We start from the raw sequence: 14,591 nt of genomic DNA on the forward strand, positions 1-14,591 counted from the left end.
AATGGATAGTTTCTGAAGAAATAGTGTCTGAAGCAGACTTTAAGCTTATATTAGCCTAATTTAAAACTGAAAATAGATAACTTATGTTTAGTTTGTGTAACACCTGTACCAACTTCAATTTTTATTAAAAAAAAAATACAGATGACACCATTGATGTTTCAATAACAAAACTACAGTACCATCCTATGAAATGCTTCCTAAGTATCCTACATACTGACAATTCTCTGATCTGTATCTCCTATTCAAACTTTTTTCCTGAGCGCTTGATTCAGTATCTGTCTTCACATCCTTGCCTACGTGTTCCGCACGTTCAGACTTGGCATTTCTAGTTGCGTAACTGTGACAGGGACTTTACAGCCCACAAAACCTGAAGTGTACACTACCAGGCTCTTTCCAGAAAAGATTTGCTGATCCCTGATCTAAGCTGTTCTTGTATTTGTCACTCCTAATCTGTTCCTATTATCAGTGTCACATTTTGGTCCCTAATTATTTTTGCCCTAGAATATTACATTAACTGCTTACTGAAATCCTTCCCTTTAATTTTTTCCCTTCACCTCGCCTCCTGTGTGCTCCAAGTGACTGAATGTGCACATTTATGTATGGACTTGGTCGTATCTTGTTTCCCTGTTGTCTAGTGTAAGCTGATCATTACGGAGTTCAAGGCCCTTCCACCGCTCCACCTCATCTGCCACCACTACCTCTCAGTTTAAGCTCCATATACATTTTTACTTCCTAAAATAGGTTTAATGCCTGTCTACATGCTTTTCCATCTGGCTGTAAACATTTCCCCAACTTTTTTCCTGGTACATTTTGATTACTCTCTCAAGTCGCAGCTCAAATGCTGCTTTGAAGGCATCCCTAACTTTTTCTGACAGATCTGTAGGTTCTTCCTCTGTGTTTTCACAATTATAAATATACATACCCTAATTAAGCATTACTGCATCCAGACTGTATGATCAATTTGCATGTTTGTTTCTCCACAAAATTGTGTCTATCTCCTTTTAATTGTGTTACTTGAAGACAGTTGTTATTATGTCTTTGTATCCCCAGAAGATAGCACATTTGTTGCATAACTAAATTATATTTTAGTATCTTATATAATTATGTTTGTTTACCTAATTAATGTCTTCAGTTTAGTTGGAGTAAAATTAAGTTTATTATGAGATGTGAACTATATATAGTTATTTTTAGAGAAAATGTACTCCAACAATGTTTTTTTTTAAAGGTCAGACTTAATGAAGCAGAAAAAAAATACAAGGATATTCAAGATAAACTAGAAAAGATTAGTCAAGAGACACATGCACGAGCACCAGAATGTATGGCATTGAAGGCAGATGTTACTTCTAAGAAAAAGGCTTATAATGAAGCTGAGGTGAGAGAAATTTTCCACTATTAAAAATTGCATATCAAATATAAATACTGTTCATTTATTTTTTTTTAAAGTAGAGGTTTTAGAATTGAGTAGAAACCTGTGTTGCTTTCAGAGTTTAAAAAAAACGTAATGATTCCATGTGGCCCTATATATATACTTTGTTTTAAAAATACGTGTCTGCACATATTCAGCCTCTGATTTGAAGACTTGGCACAGAAGTAGACTTGAATGGGGTATTTGTTTTTTCATTTTACTAAAGTGTGTCTAATTTTTTCAGGTTTTATTTAAACGTTCCCTAAATGAGTATAAAGCATTAAAGAAAGATGATGAGCAGCTTTGCAAAAGAATTGAAGAACTGAGAAAAAGGTACGATAGTTACTTTGCAGTTTTCTTGGTTACGTCATTTGATAATAAAGTAATTCAGGTGAAATGCAATATTTTGTTTTCTGTATTGCTAAAGGAATTTTATCACATTGCTTTATGTTTTTAAAATGTTAGATTTTTTCATTTAACGTTTTTCACTTTGGATTATTTATCATTAGTGCCGATCAATCTTTGGAACCTGAGCGGTTGGAAAGGCAAAAAAAAATATGTTGGTTAAAAGAGAGAGTGAAGGCCTTATACGATCAAGAAAGTTCAGTCAATCAAGAGATTGAACAGTTTCAACAAGCCATAGAAAAGGACAAAGAAGAACATACCAGAATTAAGTAAGTGTCAACATTCTTAGATTTTTTTCCAGTTACTTGAAAATCATATAGTTTTCCTCTTTATGTTAAAAGAGAACACATTTTTTTGGTTGTTCTTCCTCATAATAAGAGGTTTTTTTTTTTTTTTTTTTTTTTTTGGTGAGGGATCTTTTAAAATCACTTTTCTAGTAAGACTTTTCTTAAACTTGTGGAGTTGGACAGTTTCTGGCATTTCTAGTCCTTATCACTATTGTATTTTTTTTTTCATGCAAAGCTTTGAGATCTTCTGACAATTTTCTCTGGTAATACAATTGTTTTCAAATAAATCTGCTTTTAGTTTTTAGGGTAGCTGTGTCATTCATTGGTATGCACGTGTTAGGGGATAAGACAATATTTCTCTACAGCTGCATCACATATCTGTTCTGTTTTTTCCACTTGTGTTTTTTAGGGAAGAAGAATTAGATATGAAGCATACACTGAACTATAATCAGAAGCAACTGAAAGAACTGAAAGATAGTAAAACTGATCGACTCAAAAGATTTGGCCCCCACGTTCCAGCTCTTCTTGAAGCGATAGATGATGCTTACGGGCAGGGACATTTTACCTATAAACCCATAGGCCCTTTAGGTATTTGTCACCATTGGTCACGATATAATAAAAATTAGAAATACACTTTTATTTTCAGGAAGAGGTCTGTTGAATCTAGTTTTAAAACTCTGTTATTAAAGAACTATGCAGTTGCATGTAGACTTTTTACGTATTTTAAGAAGTAATGATAAAATCATTTTAAGCTTTGTAACTTTCCTTTTGTGTCTTTAAAGCCTAAAATATCCAACAGAAGGAGAACTTAGGAAAAGGAAAATCAGTTATCGGGTTGAATAATGTAGTTCTGATTTTTTTCCTGAATGAATAAATCAGTGAACTAATTTGCATGTAGTTGATTACTAGGAAAATGCAGTGGTATCAAAATACAGTTAGAAGACCAATACCACCTGAGTTTTGTGTAACCTTCATGGAATTACTTATCTTTTTAATTTCTGTTTAGTTAGACAACATTATTTTTAAATCCTCTTCCAACTATAAATCTGGGGTTATTTAGTTATCCTCGTAGATGCATGAGAAGAAAAAATCGAGTTCTGAGGAGTTATCACTTAATTCTGTACATCATTAGATGAAAATGATGCTGCAAATGTAAAAATATGTTTTTGGTGAAGTACTGTGTAAGTACAGTATTACGTACTATATTAAGTATTTTAGTAATGTCTCTTCATTTAAATGAGAAAAGCACCTCTATACCAGGATCTGTTTCAATCGATGAGGCATTTTTTTTCCCCTCTCTGAATCTAAAATCCCAGTATTAACCAGTTTTACAGAAAATAATAAAGAATCTATAAACCTTTTGGCTTGATTTTCAAAACACCGTTCAAAAGCTGGAACAGTATATACATACATCAGAAAAACACTGTTGACTTACATTGGAGTGGGACGGTTTTTCACAGGATCTGGTGGGTATTCCCAGTGTATCCAGTGAAATGGGGGTACTTCCCACTTGGTTAAAATAAGGTCTGTAGTATCATTTAAATTGCTTCAGATGAAAATATTTTGAAGTCACTTATGAACTGTCATTAAAAAAATAGTTTAACTACTATTTTAAGGTAAGTTTTTGTGGTCTTTTATAATTTTCTCTCGTTTTTAGGAGCTTGTATTCATCTTCGGGACCCTGAGCTTGCTTTGGCTATTGAATCCTGCTTGAAAGGACTTCTGCAAGCCTACTGTTGCCATAATCACGCTGATGAAAGAGTGCTTCAGGCACTGATGAAAAAATTTTATCTACCAGGGACCTCACGGCCGCAGATAATAGTTTCTGAGTTTCGGAATGAGGTGTATGATGTAAGACACAGGTAAGGCATCAGTAACTAAAAACTGTTTCTGGTTTTGCTTAGTCATGGGCAGACTCAGAAAGAATGAAGACATTTTTAATGTTAACCGTATCTACACTGATTTGTAAAATTCCATCCAGCTACGTCTTTAATTTGAATCTAGGCATTGGAGATACACAGATAAATGAGAGATACTCCCTTACACAGGGTCTGTTGTGAGGCACATACAGTTGGGAAATGGCTACTGTGTAGCTTAGAAATTATATACCGATGTAGGAAATGGTGCAGACCTAGCCACGTTAAGAGGAAGGGTCGGAGGAAGAACTCTGGCACTCGTTTACAGCTCAGCACTAGCTTGTCCACAGAGTCCATGAAGAGCTGTGACTGTTTTCTTTGATGACCCTAATAGACCATCTCAAGGGTATCATACCCACACTGGCCTCTTTGCTAGCTGCTGGCTAACCAATCACTTTACTTTTAAAAAGTTACGTGTATATATATTCCTATTCCCAGACAACGTTTTTAATTTTATTTTCTCTCTCACCTCCATTTTTTCTGATAAATCTTATTTTTGCTTTTTTCAATTAAGTCTAGTGATGTGTGCCGTGTATTTGAATAAATTTGTGTGCAGACACTAAACCGTCACTAATTTATTCTCTGTCAGCTTTGATAAAATTCCATCACAAGATGCAGAAGTCGTTCAGATGAGGGAGCAATTAAATGTTAGTAGATAGGTTAGAAAAGAAATCAAAGAAGAGAGAATAAGTGATCAGTCTTCTAATTGATGGGTTTGTTAAGTGGTGGAAAGGGTTAATTGCCTTCTAGGCAAATACTCTATGTGAAATGTGTATGGAGATATGGTGTCATAAGTTAATTCTGCAAAAAATAGCATTTGCATTATTGATAGGAAGGAAAATATTAAAAGATGTTTAGGACAAAATCAATAAAACCTGTTACTTGAATGTAAAAGAAGGAAGAACTGAGATCGAGAGCTAGATTTCTGGCTGGAGTGACTAATAGATGTGCCATCAATTAATTTAGGAGACGTGTAAGAAGAAAAGTGGGTCTGTCAAAGGTAGATAAGTCTTGTTTTGGAATTACTGATTTTGAGCTTTTAGGCTAGAAATAAGTATTTGGGGATTAGAAGTGTAGTGTTTTCTCTCACTGCATGAGAATTCGAACTTATGTTAATTTCTAGTTTTGATCCCAGGTTTCTGAAAATGTGATAAAACTGGAATTTCTATTGTGCTACCAGACAACATCGCTTATGGTATAAACGACCCCTGACATATTAGTTGCACCTGGACTAGGAGAATTCTAAACACCTGGTGGGATTGCCAGTATGATGACATGTCATTGGGCATTTCCCTATGGGGACCTTGAAAATTGTGAGGTGGTTATGAAAGATACTGACATCTGTGTAGAGTGTATCCTCCTGCCCGTGGGCCCTTGGGGGCCCAGAACAGTAGTTCCAGACAGCTACATACATTGTCTGCTCTACATGAACTGCTGCATGGTTGCCCATGAGTCCTGGCACTGCCCTGCTGGCACGTTGTTTCCCAGCCATTGTATCCATCTCTTAGCAGGATACTGAGTGTGACTTATGGTATCCTGTGAGGGGTGCAAAGGTGACCTAACTTTGTACAGTGTAATGTCACTTTTCTTGGAAGTAGGCGGATGTATGTGTTGAGAACGAGGTCCTCAAGGAGTAGGGTAAGAGGTTTGGGAGAATGAGAGAGGAAGCTAACCCAAAGTCCCTTAAGATTCAAATACCTCGTGGCTGCTGGAGTTTTCACTAATAATGTTGGGTTTTTCAAATAAATTTGAGTGGAGAATGTATACTGTCGAATTAATACTGCATTAAAATTTTTTAGAGAGGGTGAGTATCACAGAAGTAGAAGAGGAGGGAAGCAATTGAGGAAGTGCTATTGGGAAAGTGGCAGTTGGCCATGCGTTTTAGGCTAGGTGAGGAAGAAGGTGAGGACTGGGAGAAAATCTGTAGTTCGACGTTGGTCAGTTAGAGAGTGGATTTACCAGGCATGATAAGGCTGGAAGGGTGCCAGGTTGTGGTGGAGCAGAAGTTAGGATGTACTGGCAGCAGGTCTGGGGGATGACAAAGTCCACGTCATTTGGCTGTAAGAGGAGGTTGAAGTGAAAGTTGGTAGAGTAGTGAGGAAGTTGGATGCTAATCCTTTTGACTATTGACAGGATATTGACAAGTCTTGGGTCAACTTTTGCAACATTTTAAAGGAGTGATTTTTTTTGTGAAGAATTTTATCAGTATAAATTGTTTCAGCTGCTAAATTTAAAAATTTGGGCATTTTATTTTAATGTAGAAAAAGAAAAGTGAAACACTAGTAGACTTACGATCAATCAGATACATTAGACTTAAGGGGATAACCTCAACCAAGGTACATAGGAAAGTGCCTCAGTTTCTGGGAGACAGTGGGGAAATGTAGTTTTCCTTCCTATCAAGATGGCCTTGTTTCCTGACTTCGTAGGAAGCAGAGGCCGCTGAACTCCTCAGCCTACTGTTGCCCGCCAGTCACCGTGTCTGCATTTGTACTTTTTGCTGCATCTCAACACAAGAGATACTCTTTCTCACTAAGGCTATTCTACTTTTGCTCTGAATTGCATACTTTCTTGCCTGATTAATGAACCATTTCTTTAATTATTTTGACTCAACTCTCTAAACTTTCCTACTCCATTGACTTCTTACCCCTTTTAACATCCTAGGTCACTGATCTGTCTCTCCCATCTTAAAATCAAACTCCTCCTCCCAGGAGTAACTGTGCATTCACTTCTTGACCCACTGCTCTCTGGCCCTGAAATATTCATTATGTTCTCCAGTTATTTCCTTGTTGCCAAATACGATAGATACACGTGTATATTTTTGTTTATTTGTTTACCCTCTCTTAGGTATTAGATACTGTTAAACACACCTTCCTCGAGACCTTGTGCTCCTTGGTTACCGTGACGCTACTTTCCTGGTTCTCCTGCTTCTCAGATGTTCTCAGCCTGTTCTGTAGGCCTCGCTCTGTCTCCCGCTCCTTTCATTCTGGTTCTCACAGCTCTATTGTTGGTTTGTTGTCACTTCTTAAAAACGCCCGAAATCTTAAACATGTTTTTCTCTGTATTTAATATGATTGTGGTATTTTTTCCCTTTTACTTGGCTTTAGAAATTACATTTTTATTAAAGATTTCTTTGAAGCTTAATGAGGACCATCGAATCAGTTTGTCCTGTGATACCTCTTACCAGTGAGGCTCAGCGTGCTTGCCTGGAATTTGACACTGCAGTTTTCCTGTGTCCCTCCCTTCCGCTTTAGGCTTTCTGCTTTATGTTGTTTGGTGAGCCTGTTTCATACGGTCCTTTCCTCGTCTCACTACTGGTATGTCATTGCTTCTATCCTTTTCTACTTTTAGTTCCCCTAGACTGATCTTACAGCACCTCTCAGCATGCAACTAATTGTAATATAAACCAATATGAAGTACATCCCAGGGAAGTAGAGCAAGAGAAGGGGTGGCTGATGTGGTGCTTTGGAGCAGGCTCATCTAGCAGGTGCCTGCTCGGGAATAGGTGCTCCTTCCCAGCACGGAAACCTGCCCTTTCCGTGGACTGGCCACAGAGGCTGCGTTTCACCACAGTCTCCTGCCACATCCCCTCCCTCTTAGACTCTCGTTCCCTCTCCCCTCGCCCCTCACTCCCTACTTTGTTTCACTGACACCGCTTGACATTTCTAGAGCACCCACCCCCTCTTCTTTCCTATCTTTGTTTTTACTTCCACTTGGACTCTTTCCTAAGGTAACTATCCTATTTCTCTGCCTCCTTTTACAGGAAAAACTCCTCAGAAGAATTTTCTGTGTCTCTCATTTCTCTCTTCCCCTTCTTTCTTGAACCTCCTTCACCACATACCAAAGCAGCTCTTGTCAGGGCACCAGCGAGCCTCGCTGGACTTGGTCCTGCCGTCTTCCTTCCTAACTGCTCGCTCATTTGACCCTGTTGATCATTTCGTTCTTCCCCTAACACTTTTTCACTTGATCCTTGGGACCTCCCTCTTCTGGTCTTCCCAGATCTCGAGATGTTCTTTTTTTAATGTCTGGCTTATTCCTTCTCACTTGGGGACCTCTCATGTCAATGTTCCAAACCTCTTCTCATGTGCACCTGCTCCCAGCACTGAGCCCCCGGGTGAGCTCATCCAGTTTCATGGCTTTAAGAGTGGTCCATACACTGATGATGACCAGACTGTATTTCTAGTGGGGCTCTTTCCTCTGAGCTTCTGAATCATACATTCAGTTTGTATTTCCCACTTTGATGTCCAATAGACATTTCAGATTTAGCATATCTAAAAGCCAAATTTCTGATATCCACCCTGAAACCTGCTCTTCCTGTGGTCTTCTTCATCTCCATTTTTCAGTTGCTCAAGCCAAAACCTCAGCCATCCTTGCCTTCTTTCAGCCATTCCACATCCTATTGGCTGTACTTTAGAATATGGATCCAGGATCTAAACCCTTCTGCAGTGACCACCCTGCTTCAAGCCATTCGCATGCCTCAAGCAAGTATTGCAAAGGCTGATCTTCCTGCTTGTGGTTCCCTTCCGCCCACACTCTCAGTGTCCCAGCCAGAGTGAGGTCAGATCATGTCATTCCTCTGCTCAAAGCACCCTGTACGTTCCCATCCTCTTTAGGCCTTGCTGCGACCTCTCGAGCCCATGTGACTTGTCTTTGTCTCCAGACATGCCCCCTGCACTGCTCATCCACCACAGCAACTGGCCTCCTGGCTTCTCCAGCAACCCTTTCCAGGGCCTTTCCAAGTGCTGTTCCCTGGGCTTTTCAGGATGTAGATGTGACTGTCCCATTTCCTCAGATGTCTGCTAATTGTCACCTTAGTAAGGCTTTTCCTGACCTTTTTTTCTGTGAAAAAAGCACTGTTTGCCCCCTTTTCTTGATTTTCTGTCTCCCTTCAATAGAATGTAAGCTCCATGGGGAGAAAGATATTATCTGTTTGTTCCCTGCTGTCTCCTCATCCTCTAGAGAGTATCTGGCACATAGCAGGTGCTCAGTCAGTACATGCTGAATTAATGAATGAATAGATGTAAAACATATATATACAAAGATACTTCTCTTTGTTTTGGAATTCTAGAACTAAGAAAGCACTAAGATTGCCTTTGCCATTTCCCCTTTAGCCAGTCATTGCTTCTGCACCTACTGTTTTTGGTATGTGCATACTTCAGTGCTATGTATTATAGCTCAGATGCTAAAATTATTTAGTTGAAAGATCATCTCTTTAGGGAGCCCAAATTACAATTCATAAGAATATCTTTTCTCATATTTCTTCTATGTTGATAACAAACTTAGTTTTCCTTATCTCAGTGAGAAAATTGTTTAGCTATTTAAAAATGTGTTTTAATTAGTTGCCTTTTATGTTTGTGTATGATAGCAGTATAAGATTTGAAGAAATTATAATTATTAATTATAATGAGCAATAAGACTTAATGATTAAGAATCTGGGTTCTAGAGCTGAGCTGCCTGGTTTAAGTCCTAGCCTGACCACTTAGCTAGCTTTATGACATTGGGGAACTTATTAAACTCTCTGAAGCTTCCTCATCTAAAAAAAAAATGAAGAGAATAATATTATTTATCTCATATAGTATTATGAGGATTAAATGAGCTAATATAGTATCAACAGGGGTTTGATTCCAGGACCCTCTGTGGATGCTCAAGTCCCGTGGTCGGCCCTCTGTAGCCACAGTTCCACACGTCCTGATTCAAATGGCCGTGGATACTGCACTGCACACCGTATTCATTGAAAAAGAATCTGTGTATAAGTGAATCCATGCAGTTTACACCCGCGTTGTTCAAGACTCAACTATATTTATATGTTTAGAGCAGTGCCTAGTGCGTGTAGTATTAAATAAACGTTTGCTAATAAAATGAAATACCCTATTACAGATGTTTTCAAGTGTTATCACTTATTTCCCATGTTTTGTTATTGTCTATCATCTCCTCACCCATTTAAAAAAACATATAATTTAAGTTTGGTAAGTTAACCCGCATGTATTTTTGTCTCCTAGAGCTGCTTATCATCCAGAGTTCCCCACGGTTCTGACAGCTTTAGAAATAGATAATGCAGTTGTGGCAAATAGCCTGATTGACATGAGAGGCATAGAGACAGTACTGCTGATCAAAGTAAGACCAGATGCTTGCTGTATTTTGTTTTTAATTTTCCTAAACTGTGGTTGGTTATACAAATTCCTATTCTGCTTCTGTATCATAGCGTTGTTGATGGTTCACTGTAGAACTTTCACCTCATAGGAAAACCTGTAGACTAATACAGAGCTGGCTGGTTTGTGCATTTACTGCCCCAGGGAACTTTATAACTTTTGGCTATTCTTCATGAAATAATGACACAATATATGTTCTTCTTTTGGTGCATGATGATCAAATTTTTTTTGTTCGTTCTTTGACTACCAAATCCAGTTTTTATTTCCCCTTACAGATACCATGCATTGTTACATTCTGATTTTTAAACAAGTACTTTACTTGATATTTTATGAATTATTTTTCTTAAAACTTCGAGCTCTGTAAAAATAAGTCAGTGTTTATTCTTCATCAGCATATGTATTTCTGTGTACTTGTTGGATGTGATCACCAATATTGTGTTTCATCTGTTGGCATAAATTTGCTAAGAAAGGACAAGGAAATTCAAAGCCAATGTGTAATTAATGTAAACAGAGTCTGCTTCTCTCATGACTAGGAACTGAGAGGCTTGTGCACATATATATTGCAGGTTCGTGTTGTAATTATCTGTGAACGTGGCCCTCTGTGTTTTAGACAGATACCTGAAAGAAAATAGTGACGTCCTTTTGTGAAGGTCTGTCCTAAAGGAGGTTGGTTAGACCTCAGTTAAGCCTGATCCCCTTTTTACTCCCTTTTGGAAGTAAAACGTTAAATATTTCCAGGCTTTCCCTACATAATTCAGTACACTAATCTTACTGAAATCAGCTGTTCACTCACATCTTTTCTAGGGTGTAAAAGTCATTTAGAAAAAAATACAATTTCATTTTTCTACGAAAAATAAGATTTCTAAAGTAAATATTTCCATGTGAAAATGTACTTAAAATAATTTTTAATTTTAAATATACAGCAATATTAGAATTTAAAAATAAAATATATCAGTTTGTCACAAAACATTGTTTCCTATTTTAAAGACTCTTAATAGTTTAGTCCTTTAAATCTTGAAAGTTGTTTTTTAAGTTTTTAAATTTATCTTCATGAAAATTATTTCATTTGAATGTTTAAATAAAACTACTTGAATCTTAAAGTAGTGATAGGTAACATTTTGAAATTGTATACAGCAGAAATGCTTTGACATAATTTAAACATCTATTTTCCCCTCTCTTCTTTCAGAATAATTCTGTAGCTCGTGCAGTAATGCAATCCCAAAAGCCACCCAGGAATTGCAAAGAAGCTTTTACTGCTGATGGTGATCAAGTGTTCGAACGGCGTTATTATTCCTCTGAATATACAAGACCTAAGTTTCTAAGCAAAGATGTGGATTCTGAAATTAGGTTGGTGTTCAGTGTAGCTTTACTGTATCATTCCCACTCCTTCTTTGGGGTTCATTTCCTTTCATATTACTCTATTAACAGTTGTGTCAGTGAGTAATAGGGAGTAATCTGTTTGGGCTTAATTGGTCATTTAGCTGGATGTAGAATTCTAGATTGACACTTACTTTCCATCATCACTTTGACAGCAGTATTCTGGGCTTGAGCAGCTGGTCTGCACATTGCTTATTGCCAGTCTGCAAGGAGGGCAGGAGCTTAACTCAGAATGTGAATCAGCTGCATCACTGTACCGTTGTTCACCTTTGCTGGATTTTCTCAGCAAGAGTGCAAGTGTGCTGCTTTATACTCCGGCTCAAAGTCCTTGTTATGTCTCTGACTGGTGCTTTGAGTTGTTCTGTTCTAGAAGGAAAAGCAGTTGGTACCATTAGAACACATGCCTATGCAAATAGAGCTGCTGGAGGAGACAGTGAAGAAGCTGAACGAAAGACTGAGTGTACTGAATGAGATTCCAAAGCATGCAGAAATAATTTTTGGTACCAAAAAGACGTGATTTTTCCAACTGAGCATGTCAGTTGAGGAATTGCTGGAATGGATGGAGCTAAATTAATGATCTAGAAGACCTCAATTAGAAGACCTTAGAACTTAAGTAAAAGAACTAAGAAAACTGAGTAAAAGTGAAAGTGTTCTAAATGGCTTGTATATGTTGGGGGAAATGAATTTTGTTGAAGGAGATATCTGGCTTTTAAATTATATTAGTTATTTTTGTGTTACTATGAGAGTAGCATAAAGGAAAATTGACATAATGTTTATTGGAAAGTGTAGTAAGTGTTTTTTTTTAGCAACAGAAAACTGTTGAATGACCAGCAGCTTGCTGTTAAGGCTCTCAGCACACATTTTAAATTGACACTGAGTCTTTGTAATAGAATGAATGAAAGTCCATAAACATTTGAATGCACTTGTATAAAAGAGACCTGTAAAGTGATAAATTTTGTCCACTGTGCCGTAACACTTAAATCAGCCCTTTGGGTAAGACTAAATTATATAGTACTCAAGCAAACATGAATGCAGATTTATAGCATTATCATGGTGGTGTTATTCTGTGCAGTTCACACTTTTTCTTTCAACAGAACATGCCTTGTGCATCTGTGTCCCAAATCTTTAGGAAAATAGGACACATTCTTAGAAGAGGTTGTAAGTGTATCAGCAGCAAAGCGGGATCCCTGATTTCTAGCATTTTAGTAGTAAGGGTTTAATACTTACTTTTGAAGTTGATAATTGGCTTTATTTTTAGCTAAAAATATTTGCGTCAATGTGTAGTGGACAGAGCTTTGTTTTAAAAGTCAGGTGAACATTGTTTTTTTAAAAAAATTGCCTCCAACATTGATAAACTTTATTGATTGAAAATATACTAAGTTCTGATGTTATTTAAATGATAGTTTGAAAATCAGTTTTGACTTGAACCAGTATGATAGTTGTCTGATATTTGGAAGTTTAAAAGAATTTATTGGCATTTTTTAAATACAGGAAAATATAAATTAGAAAACAAAAGTAGCTCATAATCTTATTTCTCCACAGTCCCTATTGACATTTTAAAAATAATTAAAAGCAATATATGCATATAGTGAAAAAATTCAAACAGTACAGAAAGGTATGCAATGAAAAGTGATACCCTTTGCTCCCATCCCTCTTTCAAAAGTAAGGTAATAGTTCAACAGTTCTTATATCTATTTCCAGAACAGTATATAGACGTGTACCATATATATATGATTTTTTAAAATTGAGATATAACTCAAATACCATAAAATATACTCTGTTTTAAAGTGTACAATTTAGAGATTTTTGTGCAACCATAACTGTTAATCTAATTCCACCACATTTTTGTCACACCAGAAGGAAAACGCATCCCCATTAGTTGTTACTCTCTCATTCCTGCCCGCCTCCAACCCCTGGCAGCTGCTTATCTACTTTTGGGTTAGTCTTTATGGATTAGTCTATTCTGGATATTTTCATATAAATGGAATCATATAATATGCAACCTTCTCTGTCCAGCTTCTTCCACTTAGTATGTTGTCAAGGTTCATCCATAGTTGTGTTGTGTATAAGTATCCACATGGTATCTTTGTCTTGCTTTTTTGTCTCAGTATTATATCTTGGAGATCGTTCCACATCAGCACATTCACAGCTGCCTAAACCATAATTTACCTGACCCTGTTAATGGATGTAGGTGTTGTCTGCTGTTTTCTCCTGTTACAGCAGAGCTGCAGTGAGAACACGTGTATATCCTGGCATACTTTTCAAAGGATGTACGTAGCTTAAATTTTAAATGGTAAAAATGCTGAGTCAAAGGATATGTGAATTTTAAAATCATTTAATAGCTGTTGCCAAGTGACTCATTATTTTATTAACATACAATTTATGGCCCAGTTTTAAATACTTAATAAAATTAAATAATTGTTAATATTTTTAATATTTACTATTACATGAGCCTTAATATTTATTAAATAAGTTAATATTTAAATTTTATTTTATTATATAAGTTGATCATTTTCACAGTTTCATGGGAAAGAGTGGCTTCTTCATAGGCAAAGGGTCTCAAGTCTTAGTCACAGGTGCCGACTCGATTTTGTCATCCAGTGTGGCTTCCCACTGTGAAATTGCACATAGGATTGAAACAATGTGTGAGCTCTGGGAATGATTGTCAGTGCAATTACTATTTGTTCCTTCAAACAACAAGTATCAGTGAGTACCTCCTGTGCCAGGCACTGATCTAGGCACAGTATACAGCAGGAAACAATGTATACAAACTCCTCTGTCTTGGAGCTGATACTAACAAGGTGGAGGTGGACTGTAAACCAGTACTAACTAGGTCAAGCGCTGCGGGGGCGCACAGCACAGTGAGGGCTACAGAGTGAGGGGTGAACTGTTCAGACGGGCTTTTCGGAGAACGTGTATCCATCCCACACAGACAGCTCACACCTACTGAGCTCAGTTTTAATACATACTTCCTGAAGTAGTGAATGTTCTTTCTCCACGTAAAATTTAATTAAATACTAAGGAGGAAACCTATATGAAAATGTGTAACAGTGCA

At 37.2% G+C, this 14,591-nt stretch overlaps 1 protein-coding gene across 5 annotated transcripts in view; it reads left to right on the top strand.

Annotated features, from left to right (window-relative positions):
• The window catches only part of SMC6 (structural maintenance of chromosomes 6), an 82,407-nt gene that overhangs the window by 28,176 nt on the left and 39,640 nt on the right, over positions 1 to 14,591 (top strand). For all 5 annotated transcript variants that reach the window (XR_012059205.1, XM_072938172.1, XM_072938171.1 and 2 more), the window contains 7 exons: positions 1,226 to 1,372; positions 1,650 to 1,738; positions 1,915 to 2,079; positions 2,507 to 2,685; positions 3,755 to 3,959; positions 10,010 to 10,124; positions 11,346 to 11,506. Coding sequence is in view for 4 of the 5 variants with exons in the window: in XM_072938172.1 (XP_072794273.1) it covers positions 1,226 to 1,372; positions 1,650 to 1,738; positions 1,915 to 2,079; positions 2,507 to 2,685; positions 3,755 to 3,959; positions 10,010 to 10,124; positions 11,346 to 11,506 (1,061 nt within the window). In the remaining variant the exon portion in view is untranslated. The remainder of the gene's footprint in view (positions 1 to 1,225; positions 1,373 to 1,649; positions 1,739 to 1,914; positions 2,080 to 2,506; positions 2,686 to 3,754; positions 3,960 to 10,009; positions 10,125 to 11,345; positions 11,507 to 14,591) is intronic.

Source organism: Vicugna pacos, chromosome 15 (assembly GCF_048564905.1).
Source record: "Vicugna pacos chromosome 15, VicPac4, whole genome shotgun sequence".
In the NCBI taxonomy this organism is placed as follows: domain Eukaryota; kingdom Metazoa; phylum Chordata; class Mammalia; order Artiodactyla; family Camelidae; genus Vicugna; species Vicugna pacos.